Source organism: Kogia breviceps, chromosome 10 (assembly GCF_026419965.1).
Source record: "Kogia breviceps isolate mKogBre1 chromosome 10, mKogBre1 haplotype 1, whole genome shotgun sequence".
Taxonomy (NCBI): domain Eukaryota; kingdom Metazoa; phylum Chordata; class Mammalia; order Artiodactyla; family Physeteridae; genus Kogia; species Kogia breviceps.
The window spans coordinates 76,106,382-76,126,708 of record NC_081319.1 but is presented as its reverse complement, the minus strand read 5'-3'; the positions used below and the strand labels follow the sequence as shown (position 1 = coordinate 76,126,708).

Here is a 20,327-nt window from a genome sequence, read left to right as displayed (position 1 = left end):
AGAAGAGCAAGCCGGTGGCGGAGTAAACTCAGGGGAGGGCAGGGTGGGCACTGCAGGAGCCTGACCCTTCTGATAACAAACACAAGGTATACAGGACCTGAAAAAGGCATATATTGTTCAGCCTTCCATCTGCCTGAACCCAAATCCCTGCCCCCCAGCTGCAGTCTGCCCCTCCCCACACCCCCAAGATCTGCACTGGGGGGGCTGGGCTTGGTGTGGGGCTACTGGTCCCCCCCTCCCCAGACAGAGCCTGGCAGCGCCTGGGCAGAGGGCTGTGGGAGCTGAGGGTTTGTTCAGTCCGTCTTCTTGAGCACGTGGATGAAATAGCAGGGAATGTAGGCCTGGCCCGTCTTGTAAGGCTTGAAGTCACCCAGGACGCTGTGCTGGCACTTGCCCCCAAAGGCTGTTCGAAGCAACTCCGTAAAGGATGCCAGACGGTGAGGATAGTAGGAGAGCCGGAACTTACTGCGACAGAGCCCCCGACCAACCATGAGGACTGGTGGTCTCAGCACCCTCACCACCCCCCCACCCGCCCTGCCTTGCCAAGTGGGTACCTCAACTCAGGAGAATCGCTCTGGCCAGTGCCTGGCACCTGCACCGTGTAATCCAGGGTCACCATGTGGGCCTTGTTGTTCACCGTCAGCACTGACGTTGTGATGTCCTTGGTCAGGTCACTCTGCAGGTGGTGGCGCCAGCTGCGTTAGCCTCTGCAGCTACCAATGGGACCTGGACCCCAGTACCATACCTCCCTCTCTGGGCGCCCCCTCCCCCGGGGGCCCCACCTTATAGTAGATGTTCTTTCCTGGGGGTGCGCAGCCTGTGCTGAGGATGTGGTCGTAGTTGCGATGATCGATGATCAGCACACCCCCTGACCTCACCATGCTTGTGATGTTCTTCAGGGCCAGCCGGTGCTCACTCTGGTCCCCTGAACTCCGCCGGCCAGGGACAGAGAGGCTGCGTCTGCTCAGGGCCCCCAGCACCAGTCTCCCTCCCATCTTTCTCCTCCCCAGGGGCCTGGAAAGGATATAGTTCAAAGCAGTGTCCATGCCCAAGGCCACATCCTCTCTCACCTTTGCAGTCTGGCAAGTGGGCAAAACTGTTTCCAAGGCAGATGACGGCGTCGAAGCCACCCCCTGGTGGCTGGGGCACATCTTTGTCCAGAGTCATCCAGTTGGCTTCTTCAATGACTGAGGGCCGGGAAGGGGAAGAGGGGTCAGCGTGGCATCATGGTCCCAGCAGTGCCTACCTCCACCACGTGGAGTCCTGCCTCAGTTTCGCCTTCAAGACACACACAGGGACTCCCCATCCAGTCAGGGGGAGGGGATCATTATGGACATGGGGGGTGAAGGGGAAGAGGGGTCCAGGGAGGAGGAAGCCATGGTTGGGAAGGAAGGCTCTGTGCTTACAGGTTTTTATTTTGGGGAAAGACAAGACTCTATAAACATAGTTAAAACTAGCCCCTCATACTCAATACCTCATTCTGGTTCCTAAGCCTCCCTTTTCAGGGAAATGACAGTGGTTTGACTGTCTCCCTTGAGGAAAACGAAACACCCCACCACAGGAGCTAAAGGAGCCCAGGGCAGAGAGAACCGTGTCCTTGGTGGTTGGGCTGAGGGCGCCTGGCTGGACCCACGTACCCCACTTGTCAAAGGCAGGCTCGTGCCGCCGGTTCCAGCGCTCTTTAAGCGCATACTTCAGCATCTTGTCACTGGCATCCACGCTTGTCACATTGAAGCCCTCTTCCACCAGCATGATGGAGTCCACCCTGGGCAGGACCAGGGATGACAGGCAGAGAGGGCAGTCAGGAGGGCCTGGGAAGGCAAGGAGGAGACCCTGTGCTGGACACTTCTGTCTCCTCTATATCCTGTCCCCAGCCTCTCTCCACTGACCTCAACTGACCTGGCAAATCTGTTGCTGAGAACCCAGTAGCAACTGTTCTTTTTTGTTTTAGCACCGAGTCAGGTATTCTACAAATGTGCATTAATCCTCATGGCAATCCAGTAAGGTAGATGGTGTTATCCCCATTTGAGAGATGGGGCAAACTGAGGCTCCTGGAAGTTAGGTAACTTGAGCACAGGAGGTAATATAGCATGATTTTTTTGTTTTTGTTTTTGGCCGCGCCACAAGGCTTGTGAGACCTCAGTTCCCCCAACAGGGGTTGAACCCCGGGCCCTCGGCAGTGAAAGGGTGAAATCCTAACCACTAATCCACCAGGGAACTCCCAGCATGTTGGTTCAGAGCAGAGGTCAGACCCTAAACAACCTGGGTCTGCATCTTCTCTCCACCTTTACCTCTCTGAGGCCAAATTTCTACAGCTGTAAATGGATATCACTTCTTACCTCATGGGGTTTTGTGAGGAGTTTAAAAACTGATGTATCAAAAGCACCTGGCACAGTACTTTGGCCGAGGCACATATCGAACAAGTGTTAACGCTGCCGCGCTGAAGCCCGAACAGAGCTTAGGTAGGTATGGCCCCGAAGCCTGGCCCTTGCGCCGCCTTCCGGAACCCGCCTTCCCCGCCCGATGTGCCCACACCCTCGCTCTCACCCTGGGTCTCCAGAGGCCCGTCCTGCCATCGTCGGCCTCGCCCTGCCTGTTATGCCTGGGCAAACACTCATTCCTGGCCCTGGCGTCGCGTCCCCGCCCGCTCAGTGTCGGCGGAGCAGGCTGCCCTGACGTGCCCGGCCGTGGTCCTGCGATCAAGCTGCGCGGGTCGATCCTCACTCACCCCAGTCCCCCGGCGCCCGCTCACCCGGGTCCCCACCCGCCACCTGCCACCCGCTCTCACTCACTCCGGTGCCCTGGCCCCTGCCCGGGCTCACCCAGTGCCACAGGCCACGTCGAGCACCCGCTGGCAGCCCTGCTGGCGCAGCAGGCCGAGCAGCCAAGCCTTGTACTCGTCGGTGCGGCTGCGGGTGTCCCCGATGTAGAGCTGCCACACGCGCGCTGCCTCTCCGTCCGCGTACTGGTCTGGGAGCCCTTCAGCCGCCACCCCCAGGGAGCGGGTCCGGTACACGCTGTCCACCATCCTGCGACGTGCCTGGCTCCGCTGCCACCGGCTCCGCGTTTATAATACGGCCCCTGACAAACTGCAGCTGCCTCACCTGCCCAATGGCAGGTGAGCTCGGGGACACGCCCCTGCTGGGCTCCGGGCCCGGGGCCGCGGCTGCAGGGCCGCGGGGAGGGCGCTGCCTGGCAAACCTGGACAAGCGATTCTCGCCCGCCTGAAGATCCGGCCCTCTGGCCGATCCCTCGGCGGGAAGGGACCCTCCCAGACCGCTGCCCACTTAACCCAGGTCGCAGGAGGGCCCAGGAAGGGCCAGGAGAGAGGGGAGAAGTGAGAGTGCCCGCTCCACCCCCGCCCCAAGCTGGAAAGAAACTTTTAAGTCCACAGAGATGGGTCCATCCCAGGGCTGGACCCTCCCTAGCAGGGAAAAAAAGGTATTCGAGTATCTAAAGAAGCACTGTCCAGGGACTTCCCTGGTGGCCCAGTGGTAAAGAATCCCCTTTACAATTCAGGGGATGCGGGTTCTATCCCTGGTCAGGGAAATAAGATCCCACATGCTGCAGGGCCACTAAGCCCACAACTACTGAGCCCGCAGGCCTCAACTAGAGACCGCTTGCCGCAAACTACAGAGCCCACACGTTCTGGAACCCACGCGCCACAACTAGAGAAGAGAAAACCCGCACGCCACAACCAGAGAGAAGCCTGCGCCCCAATGAAAGACCCTGCATGCCTCAACAAAGATCCCGCGTGCTGCAACTAAGACCGGAAGCAGACAAAAAAATAAAGTAAATAAATAAATCTTTAAAAAATAACCCCGTCCAGCTGAAGGAGGGCCTGGTCATCCAGGGAAGGAAGGAATGGGGAGTATCTGGGTAAATGCTGGCTTGGCCATTCAAGTCCAGGAGCAGTTCTGGCCCAAGGAATCATTCCACCCACCTGGGGGCAGGTGTTCCTCTGTCCTGTAGGTGAGGCATCAAGCTTTTTTTTGAGCTGCCTAAGGTGAAGTCTGGTTCCAGTTCCTCTCCAGCCAAGTGCCCTTCTAAAGACCAACTGCTTTCCATGGAGGTGCCCACAGAGTGCGAAGTCCAGGGTCAGGGCTGGGAGTGCTTGGTGCTCTTGCTATCGTGTTGTTCACTGTCACTTCATAAATTGGTCGTTTGGCTTGGTTACTGTACATCCATCCTTCCTCCCCAAAGCAGAAGGTCTCTTCCTGGGACAAGAGCCTGGACTGAGGTGGATTCAGGAAAATGATGCCACCCAGGGAAGCCCAAGACAGCAAGAACAGCCTCCACCACCTGTCTTTGTTCTTCTGGCTTCAGAAAAAGTAGAGGTATGGAATTTAGAACAAAGGAGCCTCCCCATCCCCTCCCCCTTTTACCATCTATAGAATCCGGGAGCTGGAGGAACCCCAAAGATATGTAATCATTCTTACCTTTCTATATTTAGCGCACAGACAACCTCAAGTGGGCCTGCCCATGCCCTAGCAGTGGAGTCTGTGCTCACACTGACCCTACAGACAGGTCTTTGGCTACAGGCTTAGAAAGACACTGTCCTGGGGAGTTTATAATATGATTTTTTTAAATAATATGAATGCTGATGGTAAAATTGGCTTTTTAAAAAAATATATAGGTTGTGAATAGCTTCTAAACGTGCTTTTCATTTCAAAGATAAGATTTTTGTCCTGAAGTTAGTAATTATTTGATTTCTTTCTCATCCAGAGGCATTAAAAAAAAAAAGTCGAGAACAGAGTACACATGGAATTGCATGGACCTTTTTTCTTTCTTTCTTTTTTTTTTTTTTTTTTTTTTGCTTTTAACTATCAAAAGCATATTGTCTTCTCTTGACCATAAATTACTTGGCCTTAAGCATTTTTTGGCTACACTGAGAGGATGTGCTGCAACTTGTTTACTCACTCCCCCAGCTCTGAACATTTAAAATGCTCCCACAATTTTTCAAAAGAGTGAACATGTGGATGGTTATGATAAAATTATTTTCCAAATGATATTTTTCTATTAATTGATGCTGTCACCCAAAACAAATGTTTGTTTCAACCTTCTCTACATGAAGATATTATTCATTGATATTTCATTGGGTAGAAAATTGTATTTAATTGTTGTAATCTTCTTTAATTACCACCAAAATGTACCAAGTAATTGCAGTCCTTCATTGCTAAATTGTTTGTCCATGTCTTCTACCCACTGAAATATATCAAAACAGCCTTTTGTTTTACTTGGTTACTCTATGTGAATTTTAGATAACCCAAACCCAAATTTAGATAACCCTGGCCCATGGAAGAGAAGGTCACAGAATATAAATCAATTTACAGTTTGACTTAGCTGAAAATAAGAATAGGTGATATTTTTAATATGCAATGCTTATTATTTGCAACTGGCTGAAAAGACTTCATCCCCAAATGTATATAATATGTTTGCAAAGAGATTTTAGGTTGGGAACATGGCTGCAACTGGACAAACTCCAAGGCTATACCTATTTGAGGACACATTAAAATCTTAGAATTGTGAATTATGTGTATACAGTAACTACAAATGGAAGACATTCTGGCTGGTTTTGTTCTGATTCAGAACAAGTAGAAATACATTGCTCAGAGGAGGGATGCCAATTTCCAAACTCTAGTCCAAGCCGCTGGAAAAAACTCTTCTCTGCTGACTATCTGTTCAGATTGACCATTGGAATGCCACCCACCCACATGAACTCTGCTAGCAGATTTATTACAATGGATCCTTTTTTAGCCTTTTCAATATACGATATGACTCACTCTGCTTTAATAAAGCCCCATCAAATGAGTATAAAATTGGTCCCTATATTGGTAGGTTATAATACTAATTAATGGTGGTTACATTACTTTCTTTCTTTCTTTTTTTACATTTTTGGCCGCGTGGCATGTGGGATCTTAGTTCCTGGACCAGGGATGGAACCCGTGCCCACCGTGGTGGAAGCGTGGAGTCTTAACCACTGGACTGCCAGGGAATTCCCACACCTGGCTTTTTGAGGGTCTTGTTTTGTTTTGTTTTTCGGACAGAGAACCTTTTCTATTTTAGAAAAGTAATGATGGTAGATGTTGCCACCCCTGGAGCTGGTGATGGGGTTGGCCCACTTCTCCCCTCTCAATGTGCAGCTACACCTCCTGTAGAGAATCACACCCAGTTTAGCGGAAGTTTAAGCTCTGTTGGCCTGTATAACCTTGATAGATGGAGAGTACACTTTTAAAGAAAGAATGAGTAAAATCGGATTCCTCTTAAAGAAATTGTAAAGAGAAGCCAGCTCTTGAGGGCAGCGTGAAAGGTCAAGCTGCCTTTAAGCTATACACAACTGTAAACTTTGAAAAGGGAGAAAAACTTGAAGGTTAATTTGCTCCTAACTGCATGTCCAACCTTAAACTCTGAGGACATAAATAGACTAGTGGACAGCAGCTGGTCTGCTTTCTAGAAGAGAGAGCCATGTCTAAGGGGAGGATGGTGGACGAGCCAACCAGCTATGGCTGCAAGATTCTATGGCATGGAGGCTATGCCCCAGGACACTGAAGCCATTCCATCTGGGTTCAAAACCTGGCTGGGCCACTTCCTAAATGTGTGACCTGGACAAGTTATGTAACCTTTCTGTGCTCCGTTCATTCAACAGATATTTATTAAGCAGCTACTCTTGGAATTCCCTGGCGGTCCAGGGCTTAGGACTCTGAGCTTTCACTGCCGAGGGCCCGGGTTCAATCCCTGGTCTGGGAACTAAGATCCCACAAGCCCTGTGGTGCGGCTGGCGGCGGGGGGGAAAGCAACTACTCTGTGCCAGGCACCGCTGTACTAAGCACTGGGAATATAGCAGTGAACAAAGTAGACAAAAATCCCTGTTCTTTTTGTAGGGTGTGTGTGGGATGTTTCTGGAGTGATGGTAATAATATTTCACAATCTGCATGCTGGTGACTTTGGTGTTCAGTTTGTAAAAATTCATTGAGCTTACACTTAAGTGTACTTTTCTGTATGTGTATTTTACTTTGATAACGTGTTTAAAACTCCATGGCCTTGTGTGGATCACAGCTGTATTAAATGAGTTAATTAAAGCATGTAGGGCTGTGCTTGCCACATAGTAATATGCGCTCAAAAAACAGTGGCTACGGGCTTCCCTGGTGGCGCAGTGGTTGAGAGTCCGCCTGCCGATGCAGGGGACACGGGTTCGTGCCCTGGTCCGGGAAGATCCCACGTGCCGCGGAGCGGCTGGGCCCGTGAGCCGTGGCCGCTGCGCCTGCGCGTCCGGAGCCTCTGCCCTGCAATGGGAGAGGCCACAACAGTGAGAGGCCCGCGTACCGCAAAAAAAAAAAAGAAAAGAAACAGTGGCTACTATTCTTATTCCAGTGAAATTTCTTAATAGTGCAAGCCAGGCCATCAGTGGATGTTCAAGAGGGATTCAGCTGGCTCTGCTGCTAGGACTAGTACACAGAGTCCTTCCACAAACCAGTTAGGCATGGACCGTGCATCTGTCACGAAAAAATGTGTTTTTTTCAAGATCAAAGATATGAAGAATTTTGTTCATACTTGTGAACTAAAGCGATTTAGGGCTGCTGTGAACATGTAGACAAGTTGTGAACTGCATAAGGTGTCCTTATTTAAAGGGCTTCCATTCAAACTGTAAACTTCATGGGCTTGTATATTTATTATCATTTTCTGGCAGGAATTCTGGCAGTCAAGTGTCTTATTCTAACAAAACTTTTATTAAGACAACTTTCTGACAGATGGGAGTCAAACGTGTGAAAAGCACCACTTTGTAACTTGCGAAAAGATGTTCCATGAAAATACCACCCAGGAACTTGGAAATGAAGAGAGGAGCCTGCCTCCTAGGAGCTGTTCCTTAAAACGTATACACAGAGACCCTGATGCAGCCACTTCTGAGACTACAGAACCCCAACCCCTGAGACTTGACTGTCATTGAACTGGAACAAACTGGCCTTGTGGTTTGTCCATCAGCCTTTGTGGTTCTGGATGATGAAAGTCTCCAAAAGAGAGACACATCCTCTCTGGGGTTCTGATAATTCATGTTTCTGAGAACAAGACTTCCTTCCGGTGCGGCTTCATTGAGGTCTTGGCCCCTCTTAGCACAACACGCAAATTTCTCCTGGTGGAGTGGGTTCCAGCTGGCCTCATCTTAGGACCCACACAGACTCCTAGATCCCCAACCCAGCAAGTCTGAGGGGGGCCCATCTGTATGTTTAACAAGCATCCAGTGACTCTCATGTCCAGGTGAGGGTAGGAGACCTCATTCTAATTGGGTTTCTAACAAGGGGACTGAAATCAGGTTCACTCGAGCTCGGCCAGACCCCTCACCTTATGGAGGGAAGGAGTGTGGGAAAGTGGGAGGCAGTACTCCAGTTCAGAAAGGCTTGTGTGTGTGGTGGGGAGAGGAAAAGGAATCCTGATCCTGCCTTCTTTCTTTTCTAGGCTGGGCCAGGGAGAAGCTGCCTGCTGGGGTCGGTGAGTAGAGAGCTAGTGAGTGTGCAACACGCCTGGCCTTGTGGGGAATGGGGAGCAAGTGAGGGCACTCATCCTGCAGCAGCCACAGGTCAAAGAGCAAAGCAGTCACAGCGCTGCCCTCTTTGGTCTGGGCCTAGGCCTGGGATTGGGCCCCTGGGCCAACACCCCAGTAAGGGGATAGGTCTTTGTCTCATCCTATTCTAAGGACAGTGAAGCTCTGGGGACAGACCTAAGCCAAGTACTGAAGTGCTGTGGGTTAGTGACAGGATGGGGGTGGTCAGAGACTGTCCACCAAATCCTAGACAGTCCAGGGGCTTGCAAATGTTTCCCCAGCCCTGGGCTCCAATCCCGGACCCCCGCAGTCACCTCCTATTCTCAGACCAGAGTCCAGGATGGGACCACAGTCTAGGCTGGAATCTCTGCCCATAGCCCCTTCAACAGGTGCTACTATCAGCGCTGGAGATGGGGAGGGGGGCGCTAGACCAAAAAGTATCATCCTCCAAGGGCCTGTTCTAAGCCTCATGGGCCAGAGGAGAAGCAGCTTCCAATTTGCTCCACTCTCTATGGCCTTGGTGTTCCCAGCCCTGGGGAGGGGGGAGGGGGGAGAGGCTGAGCCTGAGTTGGGGGGACCCCAGAGCCTTTGTGCCAGAAGCTGGGAAAATCCTTCTGGGGCACCTCAGCAGTGACCCCTCCTACCTGCTGGGCCCAGACTGGAGTGTGAGGGAGCCTGGGTGCGGGTGCTCAGGGGATCTGGTGTGGGTGCAGTGCTGGCGGGACCTTCCACCCTTCTCTCCTTTCTAGAAGCAGGGGCTGCATCCTATTTTCCTTCTAAAAGAGACTTGTTGGTGGGCATGGGTTACGGGCAAGAAACCAAACCAGTTCAATGCAAATCACATGGCCAGTACCAGGTGTTGGGAGAGGGGCCCTGGGGCTGCAGGAATACAGTGGGCTGGGGTCTCAAAGCCAGAGTCCGCGTGCAGCTGTGCCACTGCCAACGGGACTCTGGGTGCGTCCTGTGACTTAAGCCTCAGTTCCCTCTTCTACAAAATGGGGCTAACAGCGCCCACCCGAGTGCATTGCAGGGTTAAAGCACTGACTACTCGCAGCTGTCACCACTATTGCTTCTGACCCACCACAGATCTCTGCCTTCAGGACAGAAAGGGAGGTGCCAGAGCCTCCCACCCCTTCTCCCCAGAGGCCAGCCTTCCTATTTCTCCCCTACTCCCAGAGAATATGGTGCAACCAGCTGTTTTGTGGGGACTGGGGTTCCTCCCTCCCCTGTGGGCTCCGGGCACAACAGCTAGGAAGCATGGAGTGGTCAGGTGTCGTCATCAGGGAGCAAGGTTCAAGACCAAAAGACAGGGCCAGGCAGAGGTGGAGACGAGGGGCGGGAGCTGGTGGGGTCACTGGCGTACACTTTACACAACCAACGGGAAGGCCTTGGTGGCGGGGAGAGGAGAGGCGGGAGGAAGGGAAGGCATGAGGGCAGCCAGGTGCCAGGGCACAAGTGAGGCCCCTCCCAGCCTGGGGGGCTCGGGGAGACCAAGAGCAGCTGAGGGGCAGCACCGGAGCACTGTGCCTGGCTCCACCGCATACCCAAGGCCCACCCCTCGCCCCAGCCCCCCCGGGCCCTCCCTGCACTTGCTTTCCCTACAGTCAGCCGGTTCGGCCTCAGTGATGGGAGGATGGGAACAGCCTCCCATCCTCAGCCCCCAAGGCTGGAAGGTGAGGGGCAGGGAAGAGCGCCACAGGGGTCTGCAGGCCCCTCTGAGGGGCTGAAAAGGACTCAGAAATCCAAATGAAAAAGGCCGAAAGGTTTTTACTCTGTGAGCCCTGGGGAGGGCCGGGCAGAGTGCAAGGTGTCCACAGGAGGGGTGGGTGCAGAGAGGAGGAGCTGGGGCCTCAGTCTTGCTTCCCGGTGTCAGTGCCGGAGGAGCGAGGGGGTGCGGGGCTCTGGAGCCCCAGTCCCGTGGCCCAGCTCGACACCTGCCTGCCCGAGTTCACACTGGAGTCCTGGGCAGTCCTGAGAGCACAGAGCCCGCCTGAAGTCTGGGTCAGGAGAGGAACAGGCCGGCCTGGGCTGCTTGCAGCTGATCTAAGTTCTTCCAGGGCTGGAGTCCGTCTGCGGCAGGAAGAGGCACAGCCCAGGCAGGCACAGCTGAAGCCCGGTGCCGCTCTGTCTGCCAGAGCCGGGGCCCAGAACCTTCAGCTCCCAGGTCAGGGCTCTGGGTCAGCAGGAGCGCTGAGTTAGGCTCAGAGCTCCTCGGGGGGGCCGCGGGTGAGGGGGGAAGCCTTCTGGATGCCCTCGTCCTCCTCGGGGCTGGGGTCTCCCTCGAGGCCACCCAGCTCCTTCCTCTGTTTGCTGCCACTGCCGACGCCACCTGAGGCCTTGGCCCGGCCGCTCTTCTTCTTGGATTTCTTCCCCCCCAGAGCAGCTGTGTCCCCCTTCTTGCCAGACCACCGCTCTGCCAGGCAGCCTGGGGCAAAGACGAGAGACACCGTCAACAGACTGCTTTGCTGGCTGCGGAGCCACTGGAGGCGGCGACTGGAACGGGTCCCAGCTCTGCCTTGCTGTGACCCCAGGCCCGTTTTGGGGCATCTGAGGCATCCGCACGTTACTCTGCACCGGGTGCGTCAGGCCTTGACCCCACCCTGTCCCATCCAGCTCCCTGAGGACAGATGCTACGATGCCCCCCTTTCTTTTTTTTCCCCCCATTTCTTATTTCTTTTCAGTCCTCCCCCTACCCAACTCCCCTGAGGAGGAGGCAAACAACACAATCGAGGGCCGACGACGTGCCCTCAGACTCACTGGTATCCTTGCCCTTCAGCACGTGATTGGCGCAGAGGAACTGAGTCAGGTCCTCTTCCTGGTGGTTCCTGTACCAGTCCTCGATCACCTCCTCAAACTCCTCCACCAGCACGTCGCACTGTTAACCACAACGCCTCGCGTTGGCAAAGCCCGGCGCCGACTTCTCCCAGAGGAGCCCAGCCGAGCCCCGCCACCCACGAGGCTGGTGGCTGATTCCCGAGGAGGCTGCAGCCAGACGGGCGAAACGACTTGACCATGGTCCCCCAGCTCCTGGTGGCCTTCCTCGGCCAAGGACCCACCACCACCCAGCTCTGTGGGGCACAGCCGCCTCTGAGGGCCGAAGGGCCCGTACCTGCTTCTTGAGGTCAGCCACCTCTGCAGAGGTCTCGTTCCACAGCTCGTAGGGGATGTCCATCACCACCTTGACCCCTTTGTGCACCAGGTTGTGTAGCGTCTCAAAGGTCTCCGACATGCCCTGGAAGAGGCGACCGGACATGAGAGGCAGAGACCCTTCCTCTCCCTGCCTCCTCCTCTCCAGGTGGAGCTGGAGGCCCAAGGACCCAGCTGGAAGTCAAGAACCCCCTATAGCTTCTCACACTTGTCCTGACCTTCCCCTCCCCTCTTTGAAGCCTGCATCCCACAACCCCTCCACACACACGCCCTGTCCTGCCTCCCCACACTCCTCCTTTCCAAAAGGTCTGCTGGGGCTTCCCTGGTGGCTCAGTGGTTGGGAATCTGCCTGCCAATGCAGGGGACACATGTTCAAGCCCTGGTCTGGGAAGATCCTACATGCCGCGGAGCAACTAAGCCCATGTGCCACAACTACTGAGCCTGCAACAAGAGAAGCCACCGCAATGAGAAGCCGGCATACCGCAAAGAAGAGCAGCCCCCTCTCGCTGCAACTAGAGAAAGCCCGTGCGCATCAACGAAGACCCAACACAGACAAAAATAAATAAATTTATAAAAAACCCCATAACCAAAAAAGTCTGCTGTTGCCCTCAGGCCCTTTGGACAAATACTCCTTTTCCAGGAAATAAGTTGGTCTTGGCTCTTCCCCCTCACTGTGGCCTCCCCCATATCCAGGCCCACTCCCTGCTTTGGGTTCTTCCTATGGCCTTCCTTGTCTTTCCTTGAGGGGAAGAGGCACAGGCGAAGCAGGGAGGACTCCTGGTTGCGTAAAAAATATTCTTCTCCATGGAGACAACACACTATCTATTTCTCCTCTGTCTTTCCAGAGATCATGCACATGACTAGAAGCAAATATACGCAAATATACACACAAACATATCCTCTCTTCCACCCCCACTTTTTTTTTTTTTTTTTGCGGTACGCGGGCCTCTCACTGTCGTGGCCTCTCCCATTGCGGAGCACAGGCTCCGGACGCGCAGGCTCAGCGGCCATGGCTCACGGGCCCAGCCGCTCCGCAGCATGTGGGATCTTCCCGGACCGGGGCACGAACCCGTGTCCCCCGCATCGGTAGGCGGACTCTCAACCACTGAGCCATCAGGGAAGCCCCCACACTTTTTACACAAGCAGCAGTATGTATCATACACACCGTTCGGCACCTTGCCTTTTTCACTTAATAATATACTTTGGAGATGATCTTAGTTCAGTTCATAAAAAGCTATCTCATTCTTCGTTTTACACTTTGCAAAATGGTCTACTGAATGGCCACACTGATTTATTTAACCACTCCCCTACTGGTGAATGGTTAGGTTGGCTCTAATTTTTTTGCTACGGAAAATGTTAAACATTTTTACATTAAACATGGATTTATTACCAAGTACAACATTAACACCAATTATAAAGATAAAACCTAAGACTTCTGTGGTTTGATACTATTCCTCTAGGTTTCCCAGGGATTTCTGTTGCCTCTCCTTTGCTATAAGGGTACTTAGGTGGAGAAATGTGGGAGACAACTCTCCTACCAAACATGGAAGATGCCGAGACAAAGAAACATGGGCCTTGTTGCAAGAAAGCTCATTCTCCAGGGAGAGAAGCATTCGTGTACGCAGCAAGTACAATAAATGTCACAAAGGCACCATGATGGAGGTCCACGTAGGGGCCCTGTGGGCCCAGAGGAGGGACGTGGCAGTCACCGCCCCCCAAGAGTCTTCTGACATCTCCTCTAAACCCTCACAATCCGGCACAGCCTGAGTTCTCCCTGTGCAAGTGCTTAGGCCTCCGAGGGGGCTGCCACCCAGGAGCATTTCTGACTGGGACTGAGGCAGGACCCCAATGGGCAGGCCCAGACCATCAGGGATGTGCCCACTGCCACTGAAAAGTCAGGCCGCTCAGGAGGGGAGGGGTGCCAACAGCAATGGATGAAGAACGGGGAGAGACCGAGGAGGGATGCTCCCAGGGCACGATCTTCCAGTGGCAGCCAGAGCAGCAGAAACACTTAAACATGCAACCCAGCCCCGGTGGGGATGAAGGGCCAGCACAAACCGAACCTTGGCAAATCGGTTGCTGCCGGTCCTCTCCTTGTGTAGGCTGTAGTCCAGGAGCCGCTTGCAAATGGTCTCAGTGACTTCGATTAACCGTAAGTCCCTGCCGAGACAGCAGCACAAGAGGGCCTGAGTTCCCCTCCTCACCCCTGTGGATCAGTGGTCCGTCCCTCCAGCCCTGCTACCCCAACACCTGCACATCTCACCAACGGGAAGGCAGAGCTGGAAGGAAGATAGGTCATCTGGGGGGGCTCTGACATGCTGGAACACAGACCAGAGAGACACAATTTTAACAGCTCTACGGGAAGGAAGTTTTGTTTTGTTTTGTTTTGTTTTAATAAAGCTAAATGATTCAGTAGGTTTTTAAAAAATAAAGCAAAATGTATTAAAGTTTGATGTTAAGATATCACTTCATTTTGAAAGGATGATCACAGTTGATGGAAGTGTTTTTTGGTTTGTTTTTAATATTTATACCTGGCGGAGTTAAAAGTTGGTAATCTTTTTTTTTTTTCCTTAGGCCATGCTGCGAGGCTTGAGGGATCTTAGTTCCCTGACCAGGGATTGAACCCGGGCCATGGCAGTGAAAGTGCCCAGTCCTAACCACTGGACCACTAGGGAATTCCCCAGTAATCCTATATTTTAAAAAATTAACCCATAAAATCCAAGAGCCTGGGAATCACTGATAAGGTCCAACAGTCTTGCTTTTACAGATGAGGAATGTGACGCCCAGAGGCATTCAGGGATTTATGAAGGCCACATAATTAGTTGGGGATAGAACCAGTGGGCAAACTTAGGTCTCAGTTAGAGCTGCCTCCCTTTGGTGGGTCTGCCTAGCCAGAAGGGAGAAGGGAACTTCAAGCTGCTGATGCCTCGAGGAACAAAGCAGACCAGGCCAGTGCCCCCCTCCCTACCACTTCACTTACGACTTGGTGTATTTGACTCCTGAGGTCTTCCGGTCCAGGATGCCATAGCCCATGTCAATCACTTCCTTGGTCTTGCCAGTTTCCTCAAAGGCTGACTTCAGCTCCACCGCGACGTATTTACACACTGGGGGAAGGAGACACACACAGCACAGCCTACTGAGTGCATCTGAGCCTTTGATGGGAGCTGGCTCCCAGCAGAACAGACTCAAGTGGACGCCTCTCCCAGATTGGGTTGAGTCAGTACTTGGGGCAGAGAAAGCAGTTAGCACCAGACCACCAAATGGAGCTCAGCAGGTGAAAGCGGGATCCAAGATCCACTGCCCCTGTCCACTCTTGGCCCTTATTCCTACTGGCTTCATTTCTCCCAGCTCCTTCCTGCTCTCCACCCCCACAATCATTTATTTTACTTAAAAAATGTTCAAACATATAGAAAAGCTGAAATGCTGATAGAGTACAATGAATAACTATATACCTTCCACTCACAGTGAACAGTTAGTAAAAACAAACAAACAAAAAAACAGTCCTTAGTCATTTATCACACTCTCTCCCCAATATATAATACAAAGCAATGTGATAATAATAGATATCAACAATATACATTGTTTTTGCTAAACCATTTTGAAAGTAAGTAGACTTACTTCACTCCTAAACAAGTCATCATGCATCTCTTGAGAACAAGGACCTTCTCCTACCTAACCATAAAAATCACCATACTCGGAAGATTAACAACAATTCCAGTATCATCTAATACTCAGTCCATATTCAAATTTCCCCAGTTGTTCCCCAAATGTCTTTTTAAAATTTTTTATTTATTTTTTAAAAATTTAAGTTAATTTATTTATTTTTGGCTGTGTTGGGTCTCCTTCTTTGCTTCGTGCAGGCTTTCTCTAGTTGTGGTGAGCGGGGGGGGGGGCTACTCTTCGTTGCGGTGTGCGGGCGCCTCATTGCGGCAGCTTCTCTTGTTGCAGAGCACGGGCTCTAGGCTCACGGGCTCAGTAGTTGTGGCTCGCAGGCTCTAGGGCACAGGCTCAGTAGTTGCGGTGCACATCCCACGGCATGTGGGATCTTCCTGAACCAGGGCTCAAACCCATGTCCCCTGCATTGGCAGGCAGATTCTTAACCACTGCGCCACCAGGGAAGCCCCCAAAATGTCTTTCATGGCTGTTTTATTTCTTAATTTCATATGTTGTTCCAACACCAGCTCTCTATTCCTACCAAGTTAATTTGCTCCATTCCCCCCACAGGTCTGTTTCTACTGTTTTTGTTCATTTATTTTCTCATTTCCTCTTACGCTTCCTTGAACAGTTATTAAGCAACTCCTGTGTGTCAGGCACTGCCTGGGGATACACAGACATAAACAAGGTCCCTTCCTTCCAGATACTCAGTCTAATGGAGCAGAGAGAAGTGTAAACAAATAATTATCATTGCATTAGGAGTGCTACCACTGAAAGTGGGCAGTGCCTGGGGCTTCAGGAAAGTGCATGATGCCCCCCTTCAGGGGTTGTCTGTCCATTCTCCTAATCTCACCTTAAAAACCTCCTCCCCCTTGGGCTTCCCTGGTGGCGCGGTGGTTGAGAGTCCGTCTGCCGATGAAGGGGACACGGGTTCGTGCCCCGGGGTCCAGTAAGACCCCACATGCCGCAGAGCAGCTGGGCCCCTGAGCCGTGGCCGCTGAGCCTGCGCGTCCGGAGCCTGTGCTCCACAAAGGGAGAGGCCACAACAGTGAGAGGCCCGTACCGCAAAACAAAACCAAAAACAAACAAAAAAACCTCCTCCCCCAGAAAGCCCTTCTGGATGAATCCCACCTGCTCTTGATTTCATTCTGAGACTCTGCAGGATCCATGCTCTCACTAAGGGCCTGAGTCATTTCATGTGTCTCTCTGATTCGACTACAAGGGCACTCAAAATGAGGATGATGTACTGGATTTTTTTCTTTATTCCTCTAGTCTTAGACTTTGTATGTGTTGGATACTTGATAAATATTGCTCAGAGAGACTGTGCTGGTACTCGAGCAGCTCCTGATGTCTCCGAGTGGAACATGGTCTGCAGGCTAAATGCCATCAGCGTTGTTATAACACCCACAGCAGAGTTGGGTAGAAAACCAACTTACTACTGAAACAAATAAATCCCCTGCAGGCTTGTTTGGTGAAATTTTATAACATGTGCATGAATAGATGGCTTGGAGAACTTGGAACACATGAAAATTCCAAAATGTAAGCCAGTGACCTCAGAGTCTGCAATGAACTGAGGGTGTCTCTCCTCCCTGGCTCTCCATCCAGGACCATCTGGGCTCCCTCCCCTCTTCTGTACTGTGTGCAAGCTCATCATTTTTCTGGATCCTGTGCCCCCCTCTTCCACACCCTCAACATGCAGTATGCCAGGCCCTGGAGGTTGGAACCCATCAACTCATCTCTCTTATACCCATCAACCACAACCTTGCTGCCCAACTCTTCCAAACCTTACCTCTTCAAGACCCCCTCTGGGGGTCCCACCCAGAGCCAGACTTGGAGGAGACTCATGGCACAGACCCCAGATCCTCATGGACACCCACCCACTTTTTTCTGGGCAGGTTCTCCTTCCTCTGTGCCAAGGCCTCTTCCACTCAGGCTACTGAGCCAGGAGGCAGGATTTGTTGGCCAGATAGTCAGCATTTAATACCAAAGATGTCACAGTGATAAGTAAAAGTAAATATACATGATTAAGAGGAGCCTAAGGGTTGGAGTTTGCCAAGCCATCCTATGACTGAAAATCCCTTTAAAATTATTTTTATTAATTACCTACAAAATCAGGTTGGACTAGAATGATCTAAAGAGCTTTGCTAGCTCTGTGCTATTATGAGTCTAAGGAAAAGAAATGTGAGCTTCTTAGGCTATGAGAATAATAAGAGAAACAGTAAGGGCTCTTTGGTATTAGAATAAGATAGGAAATGAGAAGGGGAACTGAAACCCCCAAAAGATGTTGGCTATGACTAAAAGAAGAGTGAAAGTAAGGCATCATAACCCTCTGTCTATTCAAAGCAGTGAGGGAGAAAGTAGAGGCTAGAATCCACATTGGGAGGCCAACCAGTGAGGTCAGCTCATCTCTGAAGCATCTCACCTTTAATCTCTCAAACAAAAAGATTATGCCTTCCAAACTACCCCCACTTCCCAGTGCTTGGGGAACCTCTGGCCGACCGTACCCTTTGTATTAGGATGCAACAGATTTAAAGCCAACTTTCGTGGGGGGCTAGGGTTAGGGAGGGGACAAGGAAAGAGTGGGTGTAAAGGCCTGAGGAGGAAACTGAGAAATGGAGGGGAGGGAAAAAAAAGGTAGGCCTTTCCCAGTCCTGAATCACTGGTTTGTGTGCTGATGCTCTTTTCTCTCTTTCCCACTCCCTCTCCTTCTCTCTCTCTCCAGTGCCACACCTCCACCTTGGGAGGCCTTTGGGATTCACTCTTTTCCCATATTCCTAAAATCTTCCTCCCTCACGAAGTTCCCCCAGGCTCTCTTCTTCTCCTAAAGTGACCCCTTCGGCCTCAGACCCTCCTCCCCCCTCCACACACACCCACAGAGCCCCCTCCCCCCTTCACTCATACTTATTCCAAATACAACTACTGGGTGCCTACTAGGCACTGTGTGAATAGCTATCTGAGCCAAGGTCGCTGCCCTCAAGGAGCTCACAGCTAGTGGGGGAGACTTCCAATAACACAAAGTAGATTGCGCTGAGGGCACAAAGGGAGCGTCTCAAGCTCTTCTTCCCCCAAGACCAGTCATATGGATCTTTTCAGTTCCTCAAACTTGTCCTTTGCTTGTAGGCCTCTCCATCTGTGGCTTCACTTCTCTTCACCCGGCTAACTCCTAATCATTCAGGGCTTCCTGGACGAAGCCTTTCCCCCCATCTCTGGGCTAGATTTAGATGCTCCTCACCCAGCCCCCAAAGTTCTGTGCCTCCCCTATCACGGCATCTACTACCCCGACTATAAGTGCTTGTTTTCACCGATTTCTGAGCTCCAAGTGCACTGAGACCTGAACTCTCACCCGCCCCTGTGTCGCCAACGTCCAGCACAGGGCCAGGCACATGGCAGGTTCCGGGAGTGGAGATCCGCTGTAGAGCCCAGGACTTTCGGATCCCCCGACGCTTCTCCGCAAGCCCCGCCCCCTCACCTTCGCATTTGCTGGGCAGTCGAACCCAGTCGGTCTCCTCTGCTCGGGCCTGCCTCGGGCCCAGCTCCGGGGCCGCCAGGAGTACCAGCAGCAGCAATAGCAAGGGGAGAAGCAGAAGACAGCGGGGCCTGGGACCGGGCCGGAGCCGGGACGCGGGCTCAGGTAACGGCTCCATGGCCCAGCCGGACCCGACCCGAGCGGACCCGGCTGCGCTTCCTCCGGCTGCGCGAGCGAGGCAGCTCCCCGGAGTCGCTTCCGGGACTGCACACTTGCCTCGGCGTAACCAGGACAACGGGGAGCCCCCCCCCGCCCCCCGCAGCCTGCTCCCGCTTCAGGCCGCCTCGTCCGGCCCCCAGAGCCGACGGAGGCCCGCGGACTAGGCAGCCAATGGGCTTTTCGGGGTTTGCCTTCTAGCGAAAGGGAGGACGATCTTTTTTCGGCCTCGGCCAATGAGAGAGCGGATGGTGCCCTCAGTGACCTATGGCAACATGTTTTCCCATCTGATAACGGAGGCTCTGGGCGGGGCTGGAGGACCCGGGCTAGGGGAGAGGAAGCAGCGCCCTGGTCCTGAAAGGTATGGGAAAGACAGTCTTCACTGCCTTCTCCGCCTCCTTGCATGTCGTTTCTCCCCTGGGGTCATTATGAAGCTAGTACTTACTGAGCACCAGTTTTTAAATTTTATTATTACTATTGCTGCTGTTGTTATTGTTCTAATTGCCAGTCACTCTGGTAGGCGCTGTGGATGAGACCTGGACGATTCAAAGAGTCCCCAGCCTTCAAGCAGCTTTCTTAGGGCCCACTAACCCTAGATTTGTCCCAGTGAGAACTAGAACAAATCATTTCCTCCCTGAGCCTCAGTTTTTATCTGTATGATGACAAAGTGATCCTCCTAGCTGCTCTTCAAGACTTGCCTGTTCCTGCGACGCTCAAACGGGTTAATAGAATTAAAGTTTATTGAGCAGATTGTAAAAAGTTCATGTAATAATTTTCTTTTTAGTGTGTAATCTGGCTCCCTTTTCTGGCCTATTGTTTATTTCTTTGGATTCTGAGCTCCCACAAGGTAGGGACTTGGCTAATGAATGATTGATTTCCCTTCCACCTCCCCAGCAACAGGGTGCCTAGCACAAGGAGTTGCTCAGTGAAACCCCCTTGTGCTGTGTCATCAAGAGGAGGACTCTCTGGGTCTTTGGGGCCGCTTCAGGCTGCCTCTGAGCTCAGTGTTCTATGGACACGCACAGACCAAGGCTGCTTCTCTGGGAGGTTGTCTGCAAATTCCATTTTTGTCCATAAATCTGTGTTTCCCGGTACCTCTTGTTTCCTTCCTAGAGGTTGGATATTTATGCTATTTTATAAAGACTTTAAAGGACTGATGCTCAGTCCATTGACTTGTCATTTCCTGATCTTATTTTTAAAAATTTATTTATTTAATTTATTTATTTTTGGCTGCATGTGGGCTTTCTCTAGTTGCGGTGAGCGGGGGCTACTCTCTGTTGTGGTGCACAGGCTTCTCATTGCGGTGGC

The 20,327-nt window shown here is 52.1% G+C and overlaps 2 protein-coding genes and 1 long non-coding RNA gene across 6 annotated transcripts; 1 reads left to right on the top strand and 2 right to left on the bottom strand.

Moving 5' to 3' along the window:
* Window positions 1–89: 89 nt before the first annotated feature.
* GNMT (glycine N-methyltransferase) lies at window positions 90–3,138 on the bottom strand. The gene is made up of 6 exons (XM_059075690.2): window positions 2,823–3,138; window positions 1,638–1,765; window positions 1,071–1,187; window positions 783–925; window positions 555–676; window positions 90–465 (listed from the first exon to the last, which is right to left on the bottom strand). Exons 1-6 carry the CDS (start codon window positions 3,026–3,028, stop codon window positions 294–296), a joined length of 888 nt encoding a protein of 295 aa, XP_058931673.1. The 5' UTR covers window positions 3,029–3,138; the 3' UTR covers window positions 90–293.
* On the top strand, window positions 3,132–8,978 carry LOC136792013 (uncharacterized). Of its 2 annotated transcripts, none has more exons than XR_010835104.1 (4): window positions 3,132–3,792; window positions 4,207–4,337; window positions 7,734–8,253; window positions 8,452–8,978. It is a non-coding gene; the product is annotated as an uncharacterized lncRNA (long non-coding RNA). The 2 variants fall into 2 exon arrangements; XR_010835103.1 differs by having other exon boundaries at window positions 4,204–4,337.
* Window positions 8,979–10,283: 1,305 nt separating this feature from the next.
* On the bottom strand, window positions 10,284–19,188 carry CNPY3 (canopy FGF signaling regulator 3). Of its 3 annotated transcripts, none has more exons than XR_010835102.1 (7): window positions 18,807–19,182; window positions 14,664–14,787; window positions 13,947–14,001; window positions 13,747–13,843; window positions 11,646–11,768; window positions 11,294–11,411; window positions 10,284–10,961 (listed from the first exon to the last, which is right to left on the bottom strand). XR_010835102.1 is itself a non-coding variant. In XM_067006235.1 (7 exons), exons 1-7 carry the CDS (start codon window positions 18,979–18,981, stop codon window positions 10,738–10,740), a joined length of 942 nt encoding a protein of 313 aa, XP_066862336.1. In that variant the 5' UTR covers window positions 18,982–19,182; the 3' UTR covers window positions 10,284–10,737. The 3 variants fall into 3 exon arrangements, 2 of the variants coding, with proteins under 2 accessions (XP_066862336.1, XP_058931674.1); XM_067006235.1 differs by having other exon boundaries at window positions 13,747–13,869; XM_059075691.2 differs by lacking the exon at window positions 13,947–14,001 and having other exon boundaries at window positions 18,807–19,188.
* Window positions 19,189–20,327: the final 1,139 nt, after the last annotated feature.

Excerpts from the sequence above, each read along its gene's own strand:
- CNPY3 (XM_067006235.1), bottom strand. The coding sequence starts at position 18,981 with ATGGAGCCGTTACCTGAGCCCGCGTCCCGGCTCCGGCCCGGTCCCAGG. Across the intron at positions 11,412-11,645 it reads TGGCTGACCTCAAGAAGCAG|TGCGACGTGCTGGTGGAGGA; the intron begins GTACGGGCCCTT and ends TGTGGTTAACAG. Across the intron at positions 10,962-11,293 it reads GCTGAAGGGCAAGGATACCA|GCTGCCTGGCAGAGCGGTGG; the intron begins GTGAGTCTGAGG and ends TCTTTGCCCCAG.
- GNMT (XM_059075690.2), bottom strand. The coding sequence starts at position 3,028 with ATGGTGGACAGCGTGTACCGGACCCGCTCCCTGGGGGTGGCGGCTGAA. Across the intron at positions 1,188-1,637 it reads GCCTGCCTTTGACAAGTGGG|TCATTGAAGAAGCCAACTGG; the intron begins GTACGTGGGTCC and ends CCCGGCCCTCAG. Across the intron at positions 926-1,070 it reads CCACTTGCCAGACTGCAAAG|GGGACCAGAGTGAGCACCGG; the intron begins GTGAGAGAGGAT and ends GGCGGAGTTCAG.